The 27996-nt window shown below is 41.5% G+C and overlaps 1 protein-coding gene across 4 annotated transcripts in view; it reads right to left on the reverse strand.

Annotated features, from left to right (window-relative positions):
• Positions 1–27405, reverse strand: part of PKHD1 (PKHD1 ciliary IPT domain containing fibrocystin/polyductin) — a 477678-nt gene extending 450273 nt beyond the window's left edge. For 2 of the 4 annotated variants that reach the window (XM_072733695.1, XM_072733701.1), the window contains exons 1-11: positions 27230–27405; positions 25688–25821; positions 19561–19725; positions 16405–16539; positions 14600–14677; positions 13855–13999; positions 10843–10951; positions 6661–6718; positions 3259–3337; positions 1923–1997; positions 514–578 (exon numbers count right to left, since the gene is read on the reverse strand). In XM_072733695.1, the coding sequence (XP_072589796.1) occupies positions 514–578; positions 1923–1997; positions 3259–3337; positions 6661–6718; positions 10843–10951; positions 13855–13999; positions 14600–14677; positions 16405–16456 (661 nt within the window). In that variant the 5' untranslated portion in view covers positions 16457–16539; positions 19561–19725; positions 25688–25821; positions 27230–27405. The remainder of the gene's footprint in view (positions 1–513; positions 579–1922; positions 1998–3258; positions 3338–6660; positions 6719–10842; positions 10952–13854; positions 14000–14599; positions 14678–16404; positions 16540–19560; positions 19726–25687; positions 25822–27229) is intronic. The other 2 variants (XM_072733698.1, XM_072733700.1) reach the window with 2 other exon arrangements.
• Between the last annotated feature and the right edge of the window lie 591 nt (positions 27406–27996).

Raw genomic sequence — 27996 nt, forward strand, 5'->3', positions numbered from 1 at the left:
AAAAAAAAAAAAAAAAAAGGACATTAATACCAGAGTCTGCATATATCACCATGTATGAGACATGCCATTGCTATCATAAACCCAAGGTCACCAGGTATCACCAACTGACCACCTAAACCTGGAATTTCTTTAATAGTGCCCAAAAGAAACACTGCCGAGACTTAGCACCATCAGTGCTGACTCACAACAATAAAAGGATAAATGTAGTAGTGCATAGCAGGTAAGAGCCCAGGCTTGCAGCTACACTAAACATCATAAGTCTGGCTGCACTGGCTACTAGCCACAATTTTTTCACCTATAAAGCGAAAATAATTCTACCAACCTCACCAATCCACTTATTGTGAGGATTACATTAGTTTCTATTTAAGCTGTTTGTATAGCTTTTTAAGTGGTTCTCAATATGTGGTAGTTTCTATTATCATCGTTATGAGAACAAATTCTTAAAATCGTATTTTTCTGTTACAAAAAAAGAAACAGGTAAGACTTTAAATTTGTGTTACTTCTTCAACAGACCTATGTAGTTGCCTTCCACACGGCACTGCAGAGTCCCAAGACCATGGTCTTCCTGAAGAGGATAGCTAAAGAAAGAATCAAAACCTGAGGTGAGAATTATCAGATATATATACACAATGTAATGTTACTCAGCCATTAAAAAAATGAAATCTTGCTATTTACAATAATGTGGATGGAGCTAGAGTGTATTATGCTAAGCAAAATAAATCAGTCAGAAAAAGGCAATTATATGATCTCACTCATATGTGGAATTTAAGAAACACAACAGTTGAATATAGGGGAAGGGGCAAAAAAAGAGAGGGAAGCAAACCATAAAAACTCTTAACTATAGAACAGACTGAGGGTTGATGGAGGGAAAGTGGGGGGATGGGCTAAATGGGTGATAGGGATTAAGAAGAGCAATTGTGGGGCACCTGAGTGGCTCAGTCAGTTAAACGTCTGCCTTTGACTCAGGTCATAATCCCAGGGTTCTGGGATTGAGCCCCATATTAAGCTCCCTGCTCAACAAGGAGTCTGCATTTTTCTCTCCCTCCTGCTTGTTCTCTCTCTCTCTCTCTTTCTGATAAATAAATAAATAATTTTTTTAAAATGGAGGACATTTGTTATGTTGAGAACTGAGTGTTATATTGTAAGTGATGAATCACTAAATTCTCCTCTTGAAACCAGTATTACACTGTTAACTAACTAGAATTTAAACAAAAATTTGGAGAAAAAAATGTCAGCCCAAAAAAAGAACGATTCCAAGCAAACAAACTGAAGACAGTAGGAAGAAACTATATTATAGAATTTGGCTCTACAAAATGCCAGTCCTAAAAAACTGAACCATAGAGTATAAAATGGCCTTGTGATGGCCTCACAAGAAGGTTAAATCTACTCAGTCCTAAGTAAAGTGAAAATCCAGCAAAATGTTGGTTAGCTAAACTGTAAGCATGTAGACACTCATTTTAAAAATTGTCATTATAATACATAAAAAAACAAATCGTAGGGGTTTTTTTCCCTTTGGCTAGTCATTATAGTGGAGTGGTTAAGGGCATGAACTTGGAGTCTGGCAAGTTACTAGACCCCTCTATGCCTCAGTTTCCTCCTCTATAAAGTGGGATAACTATATGTCCTCATAAGGCTATTGGGTAACTTAAATGTAAAAGTGCTAGAGCAGGGCCTGGCCTAGAATGAGCACTTAGTGTTAGCTATTTGTTCTTAAGAACAGTTTCAGAATTCACTTCAGTTTGCATTTTCAATCAATTACCATGTATTTTCCAGTAAGTCTAAAAACAAGGCAGTCAGCAGTTATGGGTTATCTACATTAAAAAAATAGATGTGGGGTGGGGGGAAGGTTAGAGAGAGAGAGAGAGAAAGAAACCCACATGGAAGAAGCTAATAGCATGTATGTAGGCAGGAAAGACACTCACCAGCTTCCTGTCTGCCTGTTTATAAGAGAGCAGGCTGTGACCCATTTGTCTCCTTGAGCTTCCAAGATCAGTGGGCTTGATTTTTTTTAAATGGGGAAAAAAGACATGAGACAATAGTGTAAGGCTCCAGTAAACACTCCTGGCAAAACTCACAGGAAACATTGTTATAAGCATTCTCTGAATTTATGGGGCATTCTGCAGGTGGCCGAAGCCTGTCCCCTGAGGAGATGTTAAATCTACTGCAGGTAGGAGTGCATAGCACTGTTGCATGGGCCACATTTGACACTGCAGAAGGAGCATCTCCCTTTTCCCCCCAAATCTTCGTCATGTCTACATTGGCTATGTTGGGTCTACACAGAACTACTGTGGAATTTACGCCTATGTTCCCACTTCCCAAAGCTCTATCCCAGACCCAGGCTGACATGGGACCAAGCAGTGAATGTGGCATATTATGTATGTACTTGGGCCTTCTAGACTCCACAGAAAGAGTCATTTCCTTTCAAGACAAGTAGACTATGACTTAATGGCAGGAATGTAGATCCTGAGAGTAGCCAGATCATGTCCTCTTCAACTAGGGCAGAATCACAGAGAAGGAACAGAACAGAGGAGGAGATCCCCATCTAGGAGGATGAGGAAAATGAGACACAGTATATAGAATCTGCTCAGCTATAGTAAGACTAGGTTTTTCTTCGACTTTATCAATCCTCACCGAAACTAATTCAGATGTCATGTAATCACAGTTGCTAAAGTTTCCGCCAAACACAACTTTAATACTTACCCCCTGGTTCTCCTCTTTTCCTAACACATGATTTAATAGCAGCACTTTCCATTTAAAGAGTCTCTGGTGAAGAAAGTCATGTTGGCAATCCCAATCATTCCCAGAAAACAGTAAAACTCTCAGTACCTTTTCCCATATCTTCCTCCGATCACGCTAACACAGTTTCTAAATGCACAAGTGCATACCAACCAAACAAGGAAGTTATGATGGTCTTTTGGGTTCACACATCGTTTTATAAAATATTTATTTCAGCCTGAGAAACATGGGGCACAGGGTAAGAATCGCAAAAGAAAACCCACAGATGCAATTACAGCACGATTCATGCTGAGCCCAGAGTGACTAGTTGTCAGTAAATAAATGGACCAACTTAATCGACCAGTTGCAATTACATTAACAAAGTTTGCTGAAGCCCAGCTCACCAGGGACCATAAACCGCAAAGAGGAAAACGGCAATTCTGTGCCAACTGCTCAGAATTTATTGCTATTGGGGAAGCTGGTCTCAGGAAGCAATCCAGCATATTTGTAACTAGTTGAACACCAAAACAAACACACACTTACCTATCAAGGTACTCAGCATCAAAATCAAAGGTTTCTGATCTTCCAGTGATAATCCAGCCATACACATGTATCATTTTTCCTGTTTTAAGAAGATTTTTTAAAGAGTTAATACACTTAGCTCAAAATGTAAATTATAACATAAACCATTTCTTTTTGGTTCATCTATTTAATACAGCCACATTGGTCATGACTCAGAATATTAACTCCTTTTTACAAACCGTACAACAGGAAAAGAGTGCCAAGTATGATCCAGTGATCAACACTACGTGTTAGAAATTCCAAAATAACCAATTATTGCAATCACTGACATAATCATCTATGTACAGAACATAGAAACAATAACAGGTCTTCCTCACAGTCCCATAAAGTATGAGGCTTTCAGGAGGAAGGTATCAGTTTCCACACACTGCCTCATTCTACTTTCTTGGCTATGTATAAACCATCCACTTAACACGAGATTTAAGGACAACGTGCCTTGGGGTGCCTCACATTTCTAGAGACTTTCCTCTGGACACTTGTTAATATGGACAAGCTAGAAGGTTCCTATCACACAATCTGGTTGGATATTCAGGATATTAAACTTTTTCCATATCTCAGAGTACAAAAGAGAAATGTCAAGGATGACCCAAAAGGACGGGAACTGAGAAAGGAGAGAATGAAATAGAACAGAGTTATGGCTTAAAGGATGGGCAATTGCACATATTCATTCAACCCATATGCTCGTGTTCAAAGATTGGGCAAATTGGGGATCTGCAAACAGCTGGTGTCTGCCTTGCTCACTGACAAACAGTTGACTTCTACTGCTGAGCTCCTCGATCTGACTCACAGGGATTTCCACTGGGTAACAAGCATTGCCTTAATACTCCCCTCTTTTGAATTCAAGTTCAAGAGGAAGTGCAGGCATCAGCAATCCCCTCTCAGCCAGGTGCATTCTCGGTACTGTCCCTACCCACTCTGCTCACAGGAGGTGAGAAAGGAACCTGATGTAACTCTTTCTCAAAAAGAGTTTGGGGGCCCCTCCCGGATGCTATATGAGCTGATTTCTTCCACCGTTGAAAATACCTAAACTCAGCTCTGTGGAACTACATGAGGCAAGGTTTTAAGCAAACACACCATAGCTAGGTGATGTAGTTAAAGTTCACCAGACAACCCTACAGCCTGGAAATGTGTGCCTTCCAAATAATTAGAGAATCTGACCAGCTTGTCGTAGTCTTGGAGCATCACAAATGATGTTAAGAGGTGAGAGAGGTTTTGGTCAGTAAGTAAAACCTGAAAGTTGGAAAAGAAAAGAATACCTATGGGGGCTCTATGAGGTCACCGAGTACAGTAGGCTTTGAATCTCTTCATGGCCACATTCAAAGTCACAAAAGAACATCACCAAGTTGTTTCCTTCACATTGTGCTTGTGTTTTATTGATACAAGATCACTTTCATACAGGGTCATAGGATGACTGGCACTGGAAGCGTGGGAGACTTCAAGAAGTATGAGAGCCACTGTACGGTGAGTAGGTAGAAAGGGATCTTAGCCAAAGGTCATGGACACAAAGAAAGCATAGAGTCTGGAGCTCTCTGCTACTATTAACAACTGGCAAAATAATTTCCCTTTGTTTGAATAGAGCTAAGTTATTGGTTTCCTGGCTTTGGTGAGCATGATTTCTAGCTTTGATGGGCACAGTTTTAAAAATTGGTAACAAGTTCTAAAATTGGGAATTCTGTGAGTTTCTGTCTTATTTCTAAACAAAGAAGCCCAACAGAAGCTGAGAAATGGCTAAGCCTACCCATGGTGCTGGAGGATTCCATGTCACAGTGGAGGACTGTTAACCACATATAGAAATTCAGCTGCTAATGGAACCCACCTCTCCTGTCCCCACCACCTCCCCCATCTCCCTGGCTGCCACTCTGGGCAGGCTTCCCAAATGAAACGAGAGTAATTGTCTGGAAAGTGATTTATAAGATGCCACCGTGTGGATCCTGCCTGGAGGGAGCACTCCACTCCACCCAGGCCAGGCACCAATCATTCCCCCAGAAGGTGGAGGAGACCATCTGTGACACTCAGACTCAGCAGGAGAGGCGGGCCTGACAGATCTGGGTGAGCCAACATCCCATTTCACACCTCTGATGGCAGGCTCCTTCCTCATCCCTCACCCTGTGGCCTTCTGCCATTTAAACAAGAGCTTTCTAACCCCAGACCAGCAGGGACCCAAACATCTGCATGTGATTTTTAGACCACATGCATGTCTTTTTAATAAAACATGATCATGCCTTGATCACTCAGACAAATGGAAAGCAACAGATCTCTGAATAACCTGCATTAATAAAATCATACCAGATTCATATATTCTTCAGGATATAATTTAAATACATGCATACATAATCTGCGTCTATACACACATGCACACACACACGAAAGTACAAACAATTTTCAGCGACTCAGATATTCATTTTGACATTCTTGAGCAAGCCATTCAAAACTAGATCAGTTTATGCATTTAGACACAACTATATATAAACATTTAGTGACTTATATTTTTCGTAATTACACCATCTGGAAACCCTGAACAAAGGAAAAATCTGAAGTAGACATAGGGATTTGCCAAGAATCAGACAGCGGATTACATATAATCCTAGTTGTGCTTACTAGTTGGTTGTAAGGCAGGCTTAGCAATTCTTGAATCTATTTCTTACCTACAATCCTCTTTTATGTAAATCTCAGCTTTCTCTCTCTTCTCTTCTAGCCCCTGGCCTTGGCATGTGTGTGTGACCTCTAACTCATAAATACCACCCCAGGATAAATATCAGGGTTGCTGGCCTCCCATGTGGTATGCAACACTGCTCAACGCAGAACAAAATGTTGGGTATACCTGCCCACTCTGGATTCTGCCCATGTGGGTTCAAATCCCAGCCATACACAGACTAGCGGACTTTAAGCAAGCTACTTAACCTTTTAGTATCTCATTTTCTCATCTGCAAATGAGAATAATAATCATCCCTATGTCATCAGGTTTTTGTGAGGATCTAATATGATAACACATGTCAAAATCTTAGAACAGTGCTTGGCTCACAGTAAGGTGCAATGAAGGTTTGCTATCATGCAGATGATTATAAGGTTAAGAGCGATGATGATTTCTATTCCCTCCATTCTCTGGCAGGACCTGGTTTGATTCCTTCTGCCTCTTTTTCTTTTCATATTTGGGTTCCTTTTGTTATCAGTGAAGTAACAGAGACAAAGTGTCCAGAGGTGAAACCAAGCCCAGTTAAAGATAAACCAGAGACTAACACTTATTTTCAAAACAGCACTTGAAAGAAAGCACCCATTTATAGAAAGCAGCCCCCTAAGTAGAAGAGTTGGCAGTAGCTTTGGCAAAGGGATCCATAATTATTCCTATTTTAGGAGATTTCTTACCTGGAACTCCACTTGGTGGTGTAACTTGGTAAACAATGGGTGTCTGTTCCCTGGAAAACTGTCAGGGAAGGCCATCACAAGGGAGCACTTTATTAGAATATCACAACCACAAACAAGAAGCAAAAGTCATTCCTCATCAAATATTAGTCTAAGGTGGTAAATGGTTATGTTTCCTCAAATCAACTTACACCTATTTCTTTTTATCCTCGTAATCTATTTGTGAAGCAGAGATGACAGATACTGTTCTAGTTCTTCCAAAGGAATTTTAAACAAGGTCACATAGCTCTCTGTCCTGCACCATATTGTCCAAACTTTGGCAAGTCTGTTTCTACTTGCCCACCTGCCATACCCAGGAACACATTTTACCAGGAAGAAAGGTAGGTAGGCCAGACTTGAGAATTCCATTATTGCAACGTGGTATCTTGGAATCTTGATGGATTTTTCTAAAATTTTTCTAAAGAGTTTCTTTACTTAAACTGAAAGGACTGCAACTGAAATTATTATCACCCGACACCTTGACAGGAATTAGCAAGCTACAAAAATTTGGAGTTGGGCAGGCACACAAGTGAGGTGTTTGTTGGGGAAATGGACAGTGCCTATTCGGAGAAAAATGATTCAAATGGATTCAAATGATTCAAAGGAATGGGAAGCAGCCTTACTTTCTGAGAAGAAGGAAAAGAGCACTGATGGAAGAGGTGGAAGCCTGCTCATGGCATTCCAAATCATCTTTCTATGCCCCCTCCCCCAAAACACATTCTCTGTTCATTATAAGCTCCAGAAATGTAGGGACGATGCTGGATTCAGTCACGATCATATCCTTATGCATAGCCTGTGATAGAGAAGATATTCAAATTTTTGTGAATGAATAGAGTGGCATCAAGTGAGATGATTGATATGGTGCCTGGAAGTAGATGAGAGAAAAGGACAACTCCAGGAATTCCATCTCACCTGGCATCTTGGTTAGCCCAAGATTAGTGCATTACATGGCCAGGGCCAGTGTGAACAGATAGAAAAGCAGAAGGATGGACTAACCAGACCAAAGTTTGACCCATGAGCCAATGTCACTCAGGAAAAGACCTGGTGTCCCCCTCCTGCCACCCTCACCCCCAACCTCCTCTAAATACCTAGAGTGCCTTCATTCCCCATAAAATACACTGCTTCACACTTGTAAATCCAATGACAGCAGATTATTTTGCATGGTCTGCTTCCAGCATTCCAGGAGTCCACCTTCCCAGGAAGAATATTAACAAAGAATAACTCCATTGTTAATCGACAGCCCTAAGCAGAGGGGAGGGCCAATGACATTTCAACAAAGCTGACAGTGGCTTGGCAAGTGTGAGTTTTAAGTATTGATCGGCATGGCTGTACAGCCTGTCATCAAGGCCAGTTTCCTCCTTTCTAAAGGAGAGGGTTAGAGAACAGGTCACAGAAATTATGTACAGTCAGGAGGTCAAAGTAAGAATGTTGTGACCTCACCGATTGGGAGCAGGCTCTGATCTCACCAAAAGATAAGGATTAATCCAATTCCACACACACCTGCCAAACATGAATTCCCTACCTTGGCGTCCTAACTTCCTACCCCCCCCCCCCCCCGCCCCGCCACCTTCCTCTCTCACTAGGGCGCCCTTCGTGCCATTGCCATTCCCATTGGAAGTATATCCTAGGAGCTTCGTGAGGTAGAGCAGTGGTTACTGCTCCTTCTCATAGACCTTAGAAACTGAGGCAAAAGAACAATCAGCTCCAAACCAAATAAGGAAACGTGCCTCTGGACTTCCAGCTTGAAATGTAAGATCTACCACTCAGTGTGTGAGCCTTGCACCAGAAGTGTGGGGGCAATAGAGTGACTCCTTGATCACTCCCTCTCATTCCTCCGCCTCATGGGGTGGCTCAGAGTTAAATCTCTGAAAGAGCTTTACTTGTGATTCCCTGTGAGCTGACACGACATAAAAATGGTACATTTCTGAGGAAAATGGGCCGTGTTCACCCACCAAGCTAGAGACACGACAAAGTGAAAAATTAATGAGCTTCCAAATCAAGCTTCCCGCATGCTGATCCCTGAGCCCCAGTGAGGTCAGAGGCAGCGAGATGGGGAAAAGGAAAAGCAGCAGATTAGGAGAGGGAAGCCACAGCCACCAGCTGCTTGATAAACCTTCTGCGGGTTGTTCAAACCTGTCAGCGCCTGCAGCCGGCTCTTTGAAGTGGACTGGCGAGATGGAATTAATTTTTAATACTCATGGTTCCCCCAGTCCCAGTCCCAAAACAAAGAGACACACCGTGTTTTATTTAGCTTGGAATGCCTCTCATTAACTGCGTCCCCTGGTGATTTTTCATCAGCTCTCTGAGCTAGGAGAAGCACTCGAGGACTTGTTTTCTTTAATGTGCAATTTTAGGAAGTGTTTCTCTTGTCTCCCCTTGCTCTCTTTTCCGATCTTTAATAAGTAGGAAAACTACTATCTGGGGTGAAAGGAACATCAAAACCAAAAACCACCTGGTGATTAGGGAGGGGGCTTGGCCATCCATCTTCCGTTACATTCACAGAGACCGTGGAGAGGTGGTGGTGTGGGTCTTAATAAGAAAGAACAATTTTGTTTTTTTCTTTCTGCCGCATATGCACAGAAGCAAAATTCCAGAAAACAAGAGTCTCTTGGAGTCAGAAACAAGTTGTTAAATGTGAACTGACAGCAAATTCTTAATTTGTAAGTGGATTGCCCATATAAAATGTGGATCATAACAGGAATGAATTTAGGAGGTGAAGTCTTGTTCTAAAGGAGCCTTCATTCATGAGTAATGCTTTTACGAATGGCTCTTTAACAGAGGCAACCTATGGAATGACAACCATGACAAAGGAGCACTGTCAAACCTCAGCCTTTTATGAAAAGTCTAGGACCTACCCTTTCAGAGATTAGCGTAAGACTAACCTGAAATGGACAACAGGCCGAATCAAACATAAAATTAAGTATGTGTATTGCTTCTCCAAAACAAGTTAGGCACGAACTCAAAGTCTCCCTATCTGTGCTTCCTTTCAGCTCTGCACTTGAAGAAGAATGGCACCAGCAAATGTCCTTTCAATCTAGGATTGGAAAGAGTAGAAATAACCACGAAGCAGAGAGGGAGGTAAATTTTACATCTCTGAGTCCTTCCTCCTGCTGAGACTCAAGAGAATTGCAGCTGTAGAATGAAACACTAACCCACAATGATAATCTTTGTGGCTCCTCTATGGGCTTCGATTTAGGTGAAGATTTAGAGTCAGATGCAGGCTCAAATCCTAGTTCTTTTAGATTCCACATATAAGTGAGATCACATAGTATTTGTCTTTCTCTATCTGACTTATTTCAATACTCTAGTTCCATCCATGTTGTCACAAATGGCAAGATTTATTCTTTTTTATGGCTGAGTAACATTCCATTATGTATATATACCCCATCTTCTTTATCTATTCATCTATTGGTAGACACTGGGGCTGCTTCCGTATCTTGACTACTATAAATAATAAATATAGGGGAGCATACATCTCTTCAGATTGGTGTTTTCATTTTTATCACGTAAATATCCAGAAGTGAAATTGCTGGATCATATTTCAGTTTTTAATTTTTTGAGGAACCTTCTTACTGTTTTCCACCGTGGCTGCATCAATTTACATTCCCACCAGCAGAGGGAATGTAGTTAGTAATATTGTAATAACTCCATACAATGACAGATGGTAACCTAGATTTATCATGGAGATCATTTTCCAATGTACAAAAATATCAAATCACTATCATATACATATGAAGCTAATAAGATATGATATGTCAATAAAGAAATTAAAAATTAAACTAATTTTTTAAAATCCTAGTTCTGCCATTTACTACCTGGATGACATAGGCAAACTAATGATGAGATAAGCACATTATTTCATCTCTCTGAGCCTTAAGTCACTCATCTGTAAAACCAAAATAAAAAATAGCTACCCCATAAAGTTGTTGTGAGCATCAAATTAAATGTACGTAAAGCACAGAGCCTGATATACAAGTGCTCAATACTTAACTTTCTTTGGTATAGTCTCAGAAACACCACAACTACCATCCCTCTTTCTTCTTACCCTTACAAAGCAGATTCTGACTGATTTATAACTTGCTTGTCTAGAGTACAGGCCTACCCTCAAACTAGGCAAACATGCATTTCTCCATCTTTGGAACCCACCTTGAAAGTACAACTGTCTTGCAGTCCTGGACTTGGGCTGCCTATCACCTGTCCCCCAGCGTGCGCTTCCAGGTAGTACAGACCCTCGTGTACTTCAGGCAGCAGTGATCTAAGGGCAGAAAGTGGAAATGCTTGTGAACCAAAAACTATGTACTACCAAAGCCAGCAGCCTCACTTCCCACTTCAAATTTCCTCCCACACCTTCAAAACAGAGCTAAACAAGGATTCCTATGTTTATTTTTCACCATCTAGATCCACTCACTTACTAGACTTTAAACATCGGATCCTTCAGCAAAATGTTATATTTTACTGAAAGTCTTTAAAATTAAAAAAAAAATTCTGTCTTGTTCCTCAGAACCATAGAACTTTTAGGACTTTAAGAGTTGAAGGGACATTGATAAAAAAATCTAATGCAAAAAAAAAAAAATCTAATCCTAGTTTCCTTAAATTTTTTTTTGACAGTTCCAAATAGATGAAGGAACTTACGTATGCAAATACTATAGGTCAGGGGCAATGTGGGGCTTGAATCCTAGACTCTTTCTGATAAAAAGCATTGATTTTACATATTGCCAAAAAAATTCTTGACTTCGTAATATTCAAGTAGTCCATTAATACTTCATACATATATCAAGAGAGTTCAGGACCTCCTCTTCTCTTTTCACAGATATCAGAGTGATTTCTTTGCCTCTTTCATGTGACCATTCAAGTTGATTTTTCTAAGAGCAGGAATATGATGAATAAGGAACTACAGTTAAGAAGCGCCTCCCCGCCAAACCTTCTCACCAAAATCTTCAGTATAACTTTAAATATTTCATTCTGCATCATCCAACGTGTTATCCATTAGCTATATGTGGTTATTGAGCACTTGAAACGTGGCTAGTCCCAAATACAATATGCTGTAAGTGTAAAATACACATTGGATTTCAAAGACTTGGTGTGCAAAAAAAATATAAAGTATATCATTAATAATCTATATATTGATTCCATATGCAATAATATTCTGAATGTGTTGGGTTAAATAAAATATATTATTAAAATTAATTTCACTTGTTTCTTTTGATTTTTTAATGTGGCTACTAGAAAATTTTAAATCACATTTGTGGCTCACATGTTTTGATTAGACAGTGCTGATTTAGATGCTATAATATATATATATATATAATATATATATAATATATATCCTATATCTGTTTTGGTAAAAGCAGATATGCCTTCATGATAACGAATGTGGCGGTATTTCATTGATGATGAAATGTGCATTTTTTCACATTTAAGTGTTAACTGAATTTGATATTCAGCTTGCAACCAATGGGTAAGTGTAAGAGCACACTGTTTTCTTTCCTCTAAAAAGATTATATAAAATCAGTGGTGCACCTGAAAATCATTAGTGTGACACGATTGAGGAGATAGAGCATATAAAACTTCAGAGTTTTGATTTCTCTCATGCAAGTTCTTGCAGGAACTCTATGTCCCTATTGACCAAAAAAATGTAAGTAAAACATACCACAAGGTTTTAAAACCAAGAGCTTTAAGGGCTGTAAAGAAGTTCAGTTCACAAAACACCTATGGAGCAGCTTCTACTCATAAGGTATTGTGCTAAGTACCATAAGGACTGCAAGAGTGGTAGCAATACATCCCCTGTCCTCAATGCGCTTAATTCTAGGATGAAGCTAACAAGGGAACAACTGACATAAGTGTGATAAGAAATATAGGGCCGAGGAAATGGGACCACTGAGGCTACATGTGCCATGCTTCTGTGTAAATTATAGAAGGTGCTCCTTTCTCAAAGCGGCAGCAACCATTGCCTGGATTTCGGTCCCTATGTGTCCCCCTCTGAAGGAAGGGGAAGATCACACTCATCTGTATGCTCGGGGGAAAAGGTGACATTTGCAGGTTAGGGTTTCAGTAGGCAGAGATGGAAGAAAGAGAGACTTCCTAAAGAAGAAAATAGAAGAAATTGACCATTTTTTTTTCTCTTAAGCAGTGATCCACTTTCACGCAGCATCTCTAAGATATAAGTAGGGAAAGAATGAATTCGTGGAAACTTCATAAGCCAACAAAAACTTGAGTAAGACAGATTACCCGGAATCCTGTGCAATTCATACCCAAAACAAAATACACTGAGGACTAAAGCAAATTTCCTTTCTATCTAGTTTTGGGTTTATGCCCAATCATTACAATTATGCCTATTTCAAATGAGTTCTTTATTTTTTCTTTTTTTCAACTTATTTTATTTAAATTCAATTAGTTAACATATCTATCATTAGATGAGTTCTTTGATGGCAAAATGGTAACATTTATTGAATTTTTTAAAAATATATTTTATTTATTTATTTTTTTTTAATTTTTATTTATTTATGATAGTCACAGAGAGATAGAGAGAGAGGCAGAGACACAGGCAGAGGGAGAAGCAGGCTCCATGCACCGGGAGCCTGACGTGGGATTCGATCCTGGGTCTCCAGGATCGCGCCCTGGGCCAAAGGCAGGCGCCAAACCACTGCGCCACCCAGGGATCCCTATTTATTTATTCATGAGAGACACACACAGAGAGAGAGAGAGAGAGAGAGAGAGGCAGAGACACAGGCAGAGGGAGAAGCAGGCTCCCCGCAGGGAGCCCGATGTGGGACTCGATCCCAGGACTCCAGGATCATGCCCTGGGCCAAAGGCAGGCGCTAAACCGCTGAGCCACCCAGGGATCCCCCATTTATTGAAATTTTAATAGCGATAGAGCTCCTTGCAAACAACAAGAAGAAAACACAGCTGGAAACACAATCCAAGCCCTCCTTATAAATATCTCAAGTTTCTCAGAATTCTTTCCTATAACCTTCATCCTCCCTTAAGCTGTAGAGGCCTGATAGGGGACTTTTAAGAAATATATTCACATGGAACATCTTTAAAGCAATAGCTGATAACTGTAGTCATAGCAGGAGTTGCTCTAATTTGCCCCCAAAAACTCTCAAGATAAGCGAAGCACTCGCCCTATCTGATCTTCTCATACCCAGACAGGTATACCTGGTCCTGCACATCACCACTGGCAAATCCAAGAAGACAGGAGAGACGTCACAAGGGATGCTTGGGAGGGCAGGCACAGCCACATTCACCAGGTGTATCTCCAACTGAGAGCCATTGGTAGGATAGAGCTGCTCTGACTCCAAACCTAAACTCAAGAAAAAGGGGAATCTCAGGCTGAGTAGAGTTGTAATCTACATAGGAGAATATAGAAACTTGGCCACACAGGGGCAATGTGACATGCTGAGCTTGCCTAAGGATTAAATTACTACTCCTCATTTCCAAATGCATTTATGACTGCTGTATAAATGAATGTTCTCATTTATGAGTTTGTTAAAAGGATTTTCTCTCTTCAGATCCATCCATATAAATCCAGGAATTTCTCAGACCTCAAAATGACACTTTACCCTGGTACAGATGGGTCAGCTAAGCTGCAGTTTTGAAATTCCCACATATAAAACCATCTGCAAGGAAGATAACTAAGATTCTGGGGAACAGTCGCCAAGGACTCTGCCACATGCTTCCCTATCATGTCATTTAGGGCCCCTAAGGTCCCATCCCACAGTTTGAGAGAAGAAAGAGGACCTGTGACATCAGCAAGCAAGCATCTGGAAACACAGAAGTCACTCAGTGGGTCCAACACCCTTCAGGCCCTCTTTCACACCTGTCTTTAGCCAAAGACTCATCTTATTTAGGATTTTTAATATCATTACATAAGAAACATGTGTTTGGTAAGACACAAACCTACCATCAAAAATGACTGTGATCCATGTTCCTCCTGCAAGACTACCTTCTTTGGGCTCAATGTGGAAACTCAGGGCAGGCCCTGTAGATAAGTAAGGAAAAACACTGGTTTTGAAGCTCAGATTCAATACACTTGCTTCCCCAATGTTATAAAAAACAAAAGTCTGCATTCCTCAGAATCACCAGAAGGCCTTGATAAAGCACAGATTGCTGGGCCCCATCCCCGGAGTTTCTGAGTTAGCAGGTATAGGATAAGGCCCAAGAATTTACAGTTCTGAACAAGCACTGATCTTGCTACTGGTCTAGGGATCACACCTTCAAAACTCTCATTTTAGAGAATTTCTGACTGATCCTTTTATTCTGGACATCCAAAAGCCCAATGTCCTGAACTTCTACTTCCTTTGGAAAGGGCCTCAAGGACACATTTGGCTCCTAACTAAACACATAATACCTCTTCTCTCTTTCTCACTCTTTAATTAAGTAGTCATACATTAGTTGTAAAATCACCTCCTATTTCTTGTAATTCCACTTCTCAGAGAAGAGGAGAAACTTCTAGAAGCTGTCCCTACTTCAATCCTCCTACTCAGTATACCATCTTCTGATTTCCTCCTTTTGAGTATATGATCAGAATGACTCCCGGATAGATACAAAATTCTGTACAGAGGATACCAAATTTTTGCCTTGCTTTCTTAGAGAGAGGCTGAGGCATGGATCAGTGCTGGAATTTCCTTGGCGGGGGTTGGGGGGGAACCCCAGCACTCTAGACTATACATGCTAGGCTAGATTGGTTCTCCCATAGAGATCATTGGCTGAGCATAATAACCAAATTCTTATCTTTGAAGATGCTCATGGATGTGGATTAGCCAAGGCAAAGACAATTCAAAGAGCCATCAAAAATCAGTCAACATCTCAATGAGATCATATAGAAAAAATGCTATCTATAGAACAATTTTCATTTCCTATATCAGAAAAGATCAAGGATAATCCAGGCCATGCTAACTCCACTTAGCTCAGGGCTTCCATGTGCAGTTATGTAGGTGGCATAATGCATAACCAAGGCTGGTGGGGAATCATTCACATCAGCACAATTATTTATAACAGACCCTGCCAGATCAGCCCATGCTTATCCTTCAAAAGTGTATTAGATACTTCTAAAGAAGGCAAAAAACAAATGCCATAAAAAGACAGTGAGGATAACCAAATTCACAGAGAAAATTAGAGACATGATTTGAGAAAAGAAGAGTTTGATACCAACAGTCATTAACCGCTAAGACAAGATAAGCTATTCCCTTTGGGAAGATAAAGCAATAAAATCTAAAAAGAATTATATCACATGGCTTAAAAAGGAATTATAAAAAGAAGGTTATAAGTCATTATGAGAAGCTCTAGACTATAACAGCAACCTCCATTGGCCATTCAAAAATAAAAGTATATATTAATAACTAATATATAGCCTCAATTACTAAACAGAAAAAATACTTTTTTTTAAACTAATTTTCTTTTCTTTTTTTTATATATAATTTTTATTTATTTATGATAGTCACAGAAAGAGAGAGAGAGAGAGAGGCAGAGACACAGGCAGAGGGAGAAGCAGGCTCCATGCACCGGGAGCCCGATGTGGGATTCGATCCCGGGTCTCCAGGATCGTGCCCTGGGCCAAAGGCAGGCGCTAAACTGCTGTGAAAATTTAAACGCAGAGCAGATACTTCAAGATTTTCCCCTGAATAATATTTTAAATACCGATAAACTAGTTCTCAATGTAACTTGTTGTGTTCTATCTGTAATCCCTTCAGAATACAACCTACTCACCTGCTAGTAGTAGTATTTCAATACTCATCAGTGAGATCAGCCAGACAGTCATCCTGTCCACTTAAATCAATTCTCTCAAAATGGCTCAGACATTAAAAGCCTTTTCAATTTTGCAGGAGCAGTGTAGCTTTTGGGCTTTATAAAAAAATAAAATAAAAATTACTATCATTTTTGTTCTCATACAACTACTTTACCATGCCAAAACTCAGGAAATTAAAGAAGTGAGACCAACATGGCCCTAGAGTCTTCATGGGGACCTACCATCCTCCCAAGCTCAGAAGAAAAGGATAATCTAAGAATCTTGTATAAAATCATCCCTATTCCACCCCATCCCTCCTCCCACCAACTAATTTTATGCATGTTTGAGATGGGTAAATAATGACAGCCTCTTCAATTAATTCATTACTGAACAAAAGTTTAATTTTAAAAATACCTAGAATTTATTATATTGGATATTTTTTAGATATCAAGATACTTACATAGTGATTGTGGAGGGGGGATGGGGAGGTTGTTTTGTTTTGTTTCTAGAAGAGTCTCTGTCCTCCAAGAAACCAATCAATACAAAAAAGTTTAGGATGCCTAGGTGGCTCAGTGGTTGAGCATCTGCCTTTGGCTCAGGGCATGAACCCGGGGTCCAGGGATCCAGTCTACATTGGGTTCTGGGGAGACTGTTTCTCCCTCTTCCTGTGTCTCTGCCTCTCTGTGTGTCTCTCATGAATGAAAAAATTAAAAATCTTTGAAAAAAAAGTAAAAAGTTTAACAAAGCAAATGTTAAGCACAGTACTGGGTTTAAAAAAAAAAAAATGGTACTAATGGGAATGATGGGGGAACACAGGGCCAGCTGAAGACAAAGCACAAGCCCGAGCCTGAGACAACACATTGACAAGTCCTTGAAACAGGCAAAGGGACATTCCTCTACAGACTCAATTGCCTTGATGTTAATACTTCGCTAAGGGCAAAAGGCAATCTTAACCCAACCCTCAGGATCCTTTAAATCTACTTTAACATATAAAAATTCCTTTAGAAATTTCCTTTATCTCTAAATCCCCAAGGTACATGTTGGCGATCATTTCCCAAGCACAGGGCCCAGCAATATATATCTGAAGAGTCTCATGACTAAGGTTTTATTAGACAGTAATAAGTGACATTTTCCCAACAATAGCTAGCCCCCTCTAGGTCCTGGAAACCTTTCTTCCAAAATTCCTTCGAGAGTACACTATCCTCAAACCCCTCCCAACTCCCAGGTATATAATCAGCCTCCCCTCACAGGCCCAGAGCAGCAGCTCTTCCAGCCCACGGCTCATGTCCCTGTGCTTTAATAAAACCACCATTTTGCACCAAAGATGTCTCAAGAATTTCTTCTTGGTCACTGGCTCCTGAACTCACCCCATCAAACTTCACCTATATTCCAAAACTTCATCAGGAATTTGGGGGTAAACTGTCTTGTCCTCGCAGCAGAGGAGAAAGGGAGGGAAAAAAAACAGGAAGAAAAAGCTGGACCCTCCAAAATAGACCTCCCAAACTGCGCCCCCCCCCCATGATTCCAGGGTCTCTCTACCCCATTCCTGTGGAATGCTGGCCCAGTTCAGCAGGTTATCTTCCTTAAATACTGCCTTTATTTATTTTTTTTTTTTAGGATTTTATTTATTTATTCATGAGAGACAGGGAGAAAGAGAGAGAGAGAGAGAGAGAGAGAGAGGCAGACACAGGCAGAGGGAGAAGCGGGCTCTATGCAGGGAGCCCAAAGTGGGACTCGATCCTGGGTGTCCAGGATCATGCCCTGGGCTGAAGGCTGCACTAAACCGCTGAGCCACCGGGGCTGCCCAAACATTGCCTTTATCATGCAGTTGTTCTCCTTAATGTTTTTTTTTTCTTTTCAGTGCAAAACCTCCATTGTTCATAAAATGATAAGAAAAGCCATCAGTGGGGCCCCCCGGGTGGCTCTGACTGTTAAGCAAGCCCATTGCTAATTTTGGCTCAGGTCAGGATCTCAAGGTCATGGAATCGAGCTCTGATCTAGGCTCTGCACTCAGCGTGGAGTCCACTTAAGATTCTCTCTCCCTCTGTCCCTTAGCACTTGCTTTCTCTTTCTCTCTCTCTAAAATAAATACATAATAAATACATAATAAATACATAAATATTTTTCTAAAAAAGAATACTCAGGATTTGACCTTAGAGATATACTTTTTAAAGATTTTATTTAAGAGAAGCAGGAAGAAGCAGGCTCCAAGCAGGGAGCCCAGAGCAAAACCCGATCCGGAGACTCCGAGATCACACCCTGAACCGAAGGCAAATGTTCAACCACTGAACCACCCAGGTGTGGCTTTATTAAGATTAATTCAGGGCAGCCCAGGTGACTCAGCGGTTTAGTGCCACCTTCAGCCCAGGGCATGACCCTGGAGACCCAGGATCGAGTCCCACGTCGGGCTCCCTGCATGGAGCCTGCTTCTCCCTCTGCCTGTGTCTCTGCCTCTCTCTCTGCATCTCTCTGTGTCTGTCATGGATAAATAAATAAAATCTTAAAAAAAAAAAAAAGATTAGCTCAGGTAGGGCACCTAGGTGGCTTAGTGATTGAGCCTCTGCCTATGGGCGTGATCCCAGGGAGCCTGCTTCTCTCTCTGCCTATGTCTCTGCCTCTCTCTCGTTTCTCATAAATAAATAAAATATTTTTTAAAAATTAACTGAGGTGATATATACAAAGAAATTAACACAGGGCCTGGCACAAAGGAGACACCTCAGGGATGTTAGTTTTCCTTTTAGGAATTCTCTATTTCCAACCCAAAACCCTGTCTCTGACTTCTCCAGTCGGCCACCATCTGGTCCCTGCCTTTCCAACTTTCCCTGCCATGGCTCTCCAAAGTGACCCCTGCACTCCGCCAGATGATTCTCCCCATCACCTCTCAGACAAACTTTGGTCAGGTCAGCTCCTTCCTTGGCTCCTGCGGCCACCTTCTGCACTCCCTAAACTCTCTCATAGTGTAATTAAACCCCAGCCTTCCTTCATGACCTGCTCAGGAGCTACCTCCTCCATGGAATGTGTCCCCGGGGTGGTTCGTTTGCTGCCCCCTTACCCGTAAGGCAAGGAGAGATGGAGGCAAAGACAGACACACCACTCCAGGCTGGAAAGCAGCAGGTTCAACAAGCAAGGAAACTTACAGACAGGCTTGTCTTGGGCATCCTCAGTGTGAGTAGATCTCCTCACTTGCCTGCCACAATCTTCAACGTTTAAATAGAGGCCTCAGCTGGGTTCAAACTATACCAGGCAGGTAGTCTCAGCCCCACATTCCTCTCTCAGGGCTGTGTCCTTGAAAATGGTTGTCACTGTGGGAAAGGTGGGCGGAGTGTACGTTTCAAGGACAGAGAAGGGGGTGAGGAAACTCTGATTGCCGGGTCAGCTCTCTGGTCAACCGGAGGTCTCATCCCCTCCATGATTCCTCCTCCCAGCACTCCACCCCTCCTAACCATCTCACATGCCCCTTCTTCTGCAGTGTGCCCTGAATAGTCAGCAGAAGCTTCCACTAGCACCAGGGTGGCTCATTTGGCAGCTATCCAGCTGCACTTAGAGGCAGATACTGCAGCAACACTATGGGCACATGCAAAAGAAAACATAGATTAAGATAATGATTTCCAAAATAAGTAATTTTTTTCCATCAAGAGCTCCATGATCTAAACCATTCATTTACTAAGTCCCCTAGACTAGGGGTCAATCACTCAGAGCACTCACTTGTGTCTTTGTGATTTAATTAGCAGACTCTAACAAGTATGAACATACAACATTCTATTTGGATAATGGCACAGGTGTCTCTTTTTGAGGCAATTATAATGACCAAAGCCCTCCTATTGTGGGGGACAGTTTTTCTCATTAGAGACATTTCTGTGTTCAGTAAGGACAGACTTTGCCAGTTATCATTTAAGGTTTGCTGGCTGAATGTAGTAAGGGTTTCTATGTGTGCTATGATGTCCTCCAGGCCAATGATGGGACAAAGGGTGGGCAAATGATTGTTCCAGTGGAAAATAGAACATGCTCACCTGGCCTTGAGGAGAAGGAGGTTGGTAGCTTTAGGAACTTGATCTGGTGCATATCATCTACCTGCCTCTTTCAATGGTGCCTGTCCCATCCCAAGCACAGTGTGTTTCAACAGGTCCAGCTTGCCACGGACAGTTGGATCCCAGAGGAGACTGAGTAGTTCTCATTTACCAGGAATGAGAAGTAATTCACCCATTCCAGTAACGCATCCCATTGTAAACTCCAGCAGGTAATGCCCTTCCCAGGCATGATGGGGTTTGGTGTTCTCAGCGGCATAGCACTTTGATCCACAGTGAGAGATAGGGCAATGGCTACTTCCCATGACTTCCATATCTTTGCCATTTTGGGTGTCTCAGTAAAGGTCCCCAGTCTGTTATATGGAGCAATGGGACCTACCGATTTATCATTCAAATGTATTAACGCCTGGGATAGTATTTTAGCCTACCCAGTCAAATAATTTTGCTTGTTAGTAATTTAATCTGTTGCTTTAATATTAAATTTTTCCTTTCTACCAGTCCTGATGCTTGTAGGTTACAGGGGTGATGGACCCTCCACTGAATGTCATGTTCTTTTGCTCAGGCTTGTACATCATGACCTTTGAAATGTGACCTCCTATCATTGTCTGTTCAGTAAGGGTATCTGTACATGGTACTTAGCTTCTCTAATTCCCTAACAATAACAGCCTGGTTTGTGCTATAACAGGGGATAGTTAGAGTTAAGCCAGTTACAGTTACCATATAAAACAAGGCATATTTAGAACCCTCACTCAAAGAGAGGGGACCATTATAATCAACTTGCCAATTCCTCGTTAGTTGGGAACTCCAGTGGATGGCCCCAGACTCCTGTAGTAGTTGTCTTGGGTGTTGTTTAGAACATACAGGAGGATATGCTGTTACTGCATTAACCAAGTCACTGTATTTCAGAGGCAATATGAATCCTTGGCAATATGCCATCTTATTTGGGTGCTAGGATGACTTCTCTTCATATGTACCCAATCTGCTTTATCTACTGATGGATCAGTTGCTACAATTTGTACCTGGGCTAGGGCATCAGTTTCCTGATTGCCACGGGGTGTCAGTGCCTTATTATGTGGGATGTGGAAGACAGTGAGGACTATTTCAGCTCTTGCAGATGAACCCAAATGTCTTTCCACATATCCTGACCCCTCAAGGGCTTATTCATGATCATCCATCCCTTGGCTTCCCATTATTTAAGCCATAGGATTCATCTCTTTGTAAAGTCCAGTTGTCAGTGCAAAGAGTTAACAGGCAAGATGCATAAGTGATCACCAGCCAAACCACTGAGATCAGCCCACTAGCTATTGAGTTTCCTTACGGTTTCCATCCAGATGGTGTCAGTGTTGGGCTGAATGGCAGCTGCAGTCTCTATAGAAAAGTTACCTTGACCAGACCCAACCCTATACATGCATCAGCAGGAATTTCTCCCATGTCCTCTCTTATAGGCTGCCTGGGCCTCAGGGGCTGCCCTAGGAGGAATGTGGGGAGCTCTGGAGGCTCTACATACTCTACATGGCCTAGTAGCACCTACATTTTTGAGATGGTGGGCTGCTTCTCTGCTGCAAACAGGCACACCACTCAAAGTGGATGTTTGAACTATGGCAGAGGTGGGTCAGTGAAACATATTTTTAACACATCTCTTGATGGGAATGGAAATTTCTACCATGATATGCTATTCCTTCATGTGAGGCTCTATCTGGAAGAGCATGGGGTATACTGCTAGGAGCTATTGCTCTATGGAGGTAAATTGGGTTTCTACCCCCTTCTAGAGCTGAGACTAATATCCCAGAGGTACTCTGTCCTTCCACTGTCTTTGTTAATTGTGCCCAGTCCATACCTTATGGAGCCACAGACATCTCTAATTAAAACAGGAGAGGCTCTGAGCTTTAACCTGCTTCACTAATATTTTCACTTTCTCAAAGGCAGCTTCTTGTTTCTATCCCCAGTTCTATATGTGCCCTTTCTTTACTAAGCAGTGCAAGGGATTGAGGTACCATGTCAGGTACAGAATAAACGTCCCCTCAAGCCCCCAAATCCATACAAAGGCTTGCATTTCTTTCATATTCTTACGGGTTGGATAGGCTTGCATCTTATCAATCATAGCTTCCAAAATAACATACATTTTTCCCAACCAAACAACTCCCCAAAACTTTATGGCAATGCCTTGGGCTTGAATTTTCTGTGGGTTCACTGCCCATCTTCTTCCACAAAGATGTTTCAGCATATCCTGCAAAATGTCCTGCAGTGGAGACTAGTCCTCACATTTTAAATAATAATACCTTCAATGTAAAAGGCCCATTTTTATTGATGTGGGGAAGGAGAACAGGAACAGGTCCGAGATTACCATTTGGTAACATACTGTGGAGCTAAGCAAGTAGCCTTGGGGTAGTACCTGAATTATCCATTGTTGCCCCTCCCACATGAAGGTAAATTGATCTTGGGACTCTGGCCAGTGGTATACTGAAAAAGGCTTTTGCTAAGTCTGGAACAGCATGGTACATTCCTAGGACTGTGGCCAAAGTATCTAGGATGGTGGCAGTGCTGGGTACAGCCACATGGTTGAGGGGTACGACGTTAGTCAATTTTTGGTCATCTACTATCATCCTCCATGAACCATCTGGCTTTTTTATTGGCCATAGAGGGCTATTGAAAGCATTACAAGCAGGGCATATAATATCCACTCAGTGCAGTTCTTGGAGAGGTTTTCTATTTCTTTGTGTCCCCCTCAATGTAAATTGTTTGACAATTAGCATTTTCAAGTGGGTGATAGATGTACCGATTTCCAGCTGGCATCTCCCCTCGGCACTAGTTTGATTCCTCTAACCTGGAGGCAGAATTCACCGATTATGGTTCGCAGAGTTTGACTTTGTGGGATACAGATGCCCAATGTTCTGTTATTGAAGAGATTAAAACTTTGTATCTTTGGGGCACTTGGGTGGTGCAGTCGGTTAAGCATCCAACACTTGATTTCAGCTCAGGTCGTGATCTTGGGGTCATGATCTTGGGGTCATGAGATCGAATTCCCATGTGAGACTCTGCCCTAAGCACAGTCTGCTTAAGATTTTCCCTCCCTCACCCTCTGTCTCTCCCCCTTGTGCCCGTGTACATGCATTCTCTCTGTCTCTGTCTCTCTCTCTCTCTCGAATAAATAAATCTTTCAAAAAACAAAAAAACCTTGTATCCTTGGGGGAAGAATACCCAATTTTTAGTGGCAAAGGGAACTTTCTAACCATAAATATTAGTCGTCTGTAAGCCTCAGTGGCACTAAGGGGGCCAGAAAACTTCTGAGGGTTACCATGTGTTAGAGTACATTCAGTTCCAGTATCCACCGGAGTCATCACCTTTTGATAATCTCTGAACAGTCAGCTAAACATGAGACCTCCAACATCCTTTACTGCCCCTCACCTGGAGGCAATCCTGGACTGCATCCTATACAGTAGGTGTGGAAGGCACCCAACCCAAATAGGACTGTATCCCTGAGGCCTCTGCTGGCGGAGCCAGGGCACCAGGGATGGTAGGGGCCAATGGAACTGGGCTTAACTATTGTTCAGGCTTTAAGGATTTCCCCCAGGCTGACCAACACAGCATTGGATTGCCAGTCAATTTTTCCAGGTGGAGTCCCATCAAACCACAGTTACATCCTCATTAATTTTATTAGACCCTTTACAGCCAGTTGGAACAGCTTTATAAATCTCCTTTCTGTCTCAAGCCTTTCCCACAGCCCATGCCCATTCTCAGGATTTTTCAGTTTCTCCTAGATCATCAATGGCTTGCCCAACATCATAAATGTCTTGTCCCACCTTTGGACTCAGCATGGATCTCAGTGTCCCATACCAGGTGCTAAGGGCACACTGAAGTATGTTGGCTTTCATCCTTGCAGTGAATGTGGCCTGATTGGGGCCTTCAAAGACAGGGGGATAGATTCCCTGTCTTATTTTCAATCCCCTAAGAATTTGTGATACCTTGTCTATAGATTTCCATGACACTTTGTGCCCAGGGAAAGTCCCCTTGTTAGGCTAAGCCTCCCTACAGGCTAGAATAATCCAACCTATGAGAAACTGAGTCCCTTGAGCCCCTGAACATCATGCAGGCACTGCTAGAAGGCAAAGTATATGGCAACATTGCTCATCTTCTCTGTCTCCTGCCTGTTCAGAGAAATGACACGGCCCCCTGTATCTATCCCATTGCCACACTAACCATGCCTGAATACTTATCCTTTGCTGGAATTTGGCATCTGTATCAATAAATTCAGTAGTGGAGTATGTTCTCTCATCCTGAGTGTTTCCTGAACTGGTGGCTGCTCCAGCTGGCTGGGGTTGCTGTTGCTGTGCTTTTGCTTTCCTTTGTATCAGAGGTAGGATGTCATGGGTCACTTTGTTTCACAACATCCCCCTCAACATCCTCCTCCTTGCTCTCCTCACTTCCACAGGGATTCCACCTCTTAGCATCCCAATCAGGCTTTGTCATAAGTGCTGGCATCTTAATCCATGGCATTTTGTGCTCTCCTAGCTTTGCAAAAGAGCACACAAAGTTCTCCAACTTATTATCCTTATTATCCTTATTATTATCCTGCTCTTCCACTTTGTCTGTCAGCCACAGAGCCAGCAGAGTAGTGGACACCTGGACATCTTTCTCTAATGTGAGCTCTTCTTCCAATTTCTAACTTTTAGCTTCCACCTGTAATTGGACATCGGTAATCTGGCCAAACTGCCCACAGCAGACAGCCCACTGCGGCAAATATTCATTTCTTCTCTCTGCCACAAGGTGGCACATACACTTCTTCTTTTAAATTATTCATTCTTCAAAGAGGTCTACAGCCCATTCTTCTATTTCCACAATCATCTCTATGCAAAGGTCCCACATAGTATTCAGTAAATTCTAATTGGTGAATATATATATTAAAACTCTATGCCTGGTTTACCTAATCTGAAAGAAATGGCTTTCACACATGTAAGATGAGCAGAATCCATGGAAGTCCAGCTAAAAAGCCATATGCCTTGGATAACATCTTAATGACTGCTCTACAGAGGCTGCTGAGCTCCCCCACCCCCTCCCGGCATACCCAAGTCAGAGGACAGACAAAATCCTCTGAAATATATTGACACTGAAGTTTTCTAAAAGTTACAAAAATTCTACTGGATATTTATCCAAAGAATACAAAGACACTAATTTGAAAGGATATAAAAACACTAATTTGGAAGGATATAAGCACCCCTATGTTTATTGCAGCATTACTCACCATAGCCAAATTGTGGAAGCAACCCAAGTGTCCACTGATAGATGAATATATAAAGAATATGTGGCATATATATAATGGAATATTACTCAGCCATAAGAAAGTATGAAATCTTGCCATCAGCAACATGGATAGACCTAGAGAATATAATGCTAAGCAAAATAAGCCAGTCAGAAAAAGATAAATACCATATGATTTCACTCATATGTGGAATTTAAGAAACAAAACTAAACAAAGGGAAAGAAATAGACAAACCAGAAAACAGAGTCTTAACTACAGAGAACAAACAGTTGGTTACCAGAGGGGAGTTGGGTGGGGGGATGGGTGAAGTAGGTGAAGGGGATTAAGAGTACACTCATCTTGATAAGCACTGAGTAATATACAAAATTGTGAATCACTATATTGTACACCTGAAACTAATATAACACTGTATGTTAACTATACTGGAATTAAAATTAAAATTTAAAAATAATAACAATGAAGTTTTAAAATTTTACAGAATTAAATGTGTATATTACTAAATATATGTCTCATTTACATTTTTAAGAAAACACTGAGACTAGCAAAAATAGTTATACCATTTCAGAAAATATAAAAGTCACAAAAAACTCCCAGATAAAAGAATATCTGCTTGAAACTTAGAATGAACTTAGAGGAATGTCCTGATTAAGGTAACCCAATATATGAAATAATCTATATTTAATTAAGCTCCACAAACATTTATTATATTCCTAGTATATGCTAGGCACTGTGCTAGGAGTTGGGAAAACAGAAACAATCTGAGTATGTGCCTTCAAGTCCCCAGCAGGTGGGATAGAAATGGAGGCTACTTAACATTTATGAAGGGAGATTTATGATATCCAAGCGGATTCAACAAGTGTTCCTATAAGTTGCAAAATTCTCTACATTTTTACAACTATTTGGAATAGAATTCTATTTTAAAACATCCGATGTTCAGAAATACATCTACTGCATAGGGAAAGGTACCCAGGAGTATTTGCTACTCAGTCAAAAGAACAGGATCTGACTTGCCTATTACACCCAATGGAATATCCTCAGCACGGGAGAGTCTATTTTCAATCTGATGGCATGATTTTAATATTTTCTGCTTCCTAGTTCGGAACAACAGAAGTAAATACTTAACACATTGGTTTTCTTAAAGTTCTATCCTCAGACCTGCATCTTTTCCTCTAGAATGGAGCAATCAAAGCAATAATAAGAGTAATTTTTCTCAACATGATGAATCTACTTATTCTTCCTAAGGATAAAGTCAGCCTCCACTTATTTCTCTTAACCAGAGAATTTCCAACCAAACAAGAGCTGTGTGCTTTTGGTCAAGTCTCTTTTCACTTTGTCTTTCTCTGCTCCCATTCCTCCCCTTCCTCTTTTCTTCCTTCCTTGTCACCCTCCCCTCCTTTGGAACTCAGAGACAGAGCAGTAAGGTTGCTAATATGGATCCTCCATTTCCCTTTGTTCACCAGGACATTGGTAAGAGGTACAGTATCTAGAGAATGGAGAGCAGAGACATTTCTGAATTGCACGTACCTTTTCTGCTTCTGTCTTGTTGTAACTCATGGGAGAGATGATCTTTCCTTTCTAAATAACCTCATTTCTCTCTGATAAGAACCCATGGCCGTGTTATCTGGTTAGAGCCCAGCCTGTAGCTACTGTACAGGTCACCCCTCGTGTTGGACTGTAACTCACCTAACTCGTTTGTGTCCTGGCCAAAAATGCACCAAAATAAAAGTTCAGAAGTGACCATAGGGCGAGTTTAATGATTAACACAAGCTACTTAGGCTTTTACCTCGGGGACTTTTATTAATGATCAAAGACTGTCTTACATTTTTCTCCACTTACTGCATGTGCCCCAGACAAGAATTTTAAGTAAAAGTCCACCCAGTGAGACAAACAGGCACTCAATGATTGAAAGAATTTGCCAGTAAGTCAGTGACCAAACACAGGGCCCAAGACAAAGGGCCAATGGAGGGCTAGTCCTCTTTTCATCAAGAGGAATGATTTGTGAGTTCCCTGCTATGGGCTGACACTCTCCCTACAGGGGTGTGGGGCTAGAGAAACAGAAAAAAGAAGTAATTTATTCAAAGTCTTCCTAAGAAAGGGCCCACTAGCCCTGTTTGTTGTACTTTCCTCCCTCCCTTCTGACCACACTTTCTTGACCAAGAAGATGAGGTCCTTGACCTCTACTCACCAGCTTCTAGTAGGACCAAGACCATGGGTCTCAGTCCTTGGTTTGACTCCTGATAAAGAATCAGAGAATAGGTCCAGGAAGTCAACACCAGGCACTTTTTTCATTG

The sequence above is a fragment of the Vulpes vulpes genome, chromosome 1 (genome assembly GCF_048418805.1).
Source record: "Vulpes vulpes isolate BD-2025 chromosome 1, VulVul3, whole genome shotgun sequence".
Lineage (NCBI taxonomy): Eukaryota > Metazoa > Chordata > Mammalia > Carnivora > Canidae > Vulpes > Vulpes vulpes.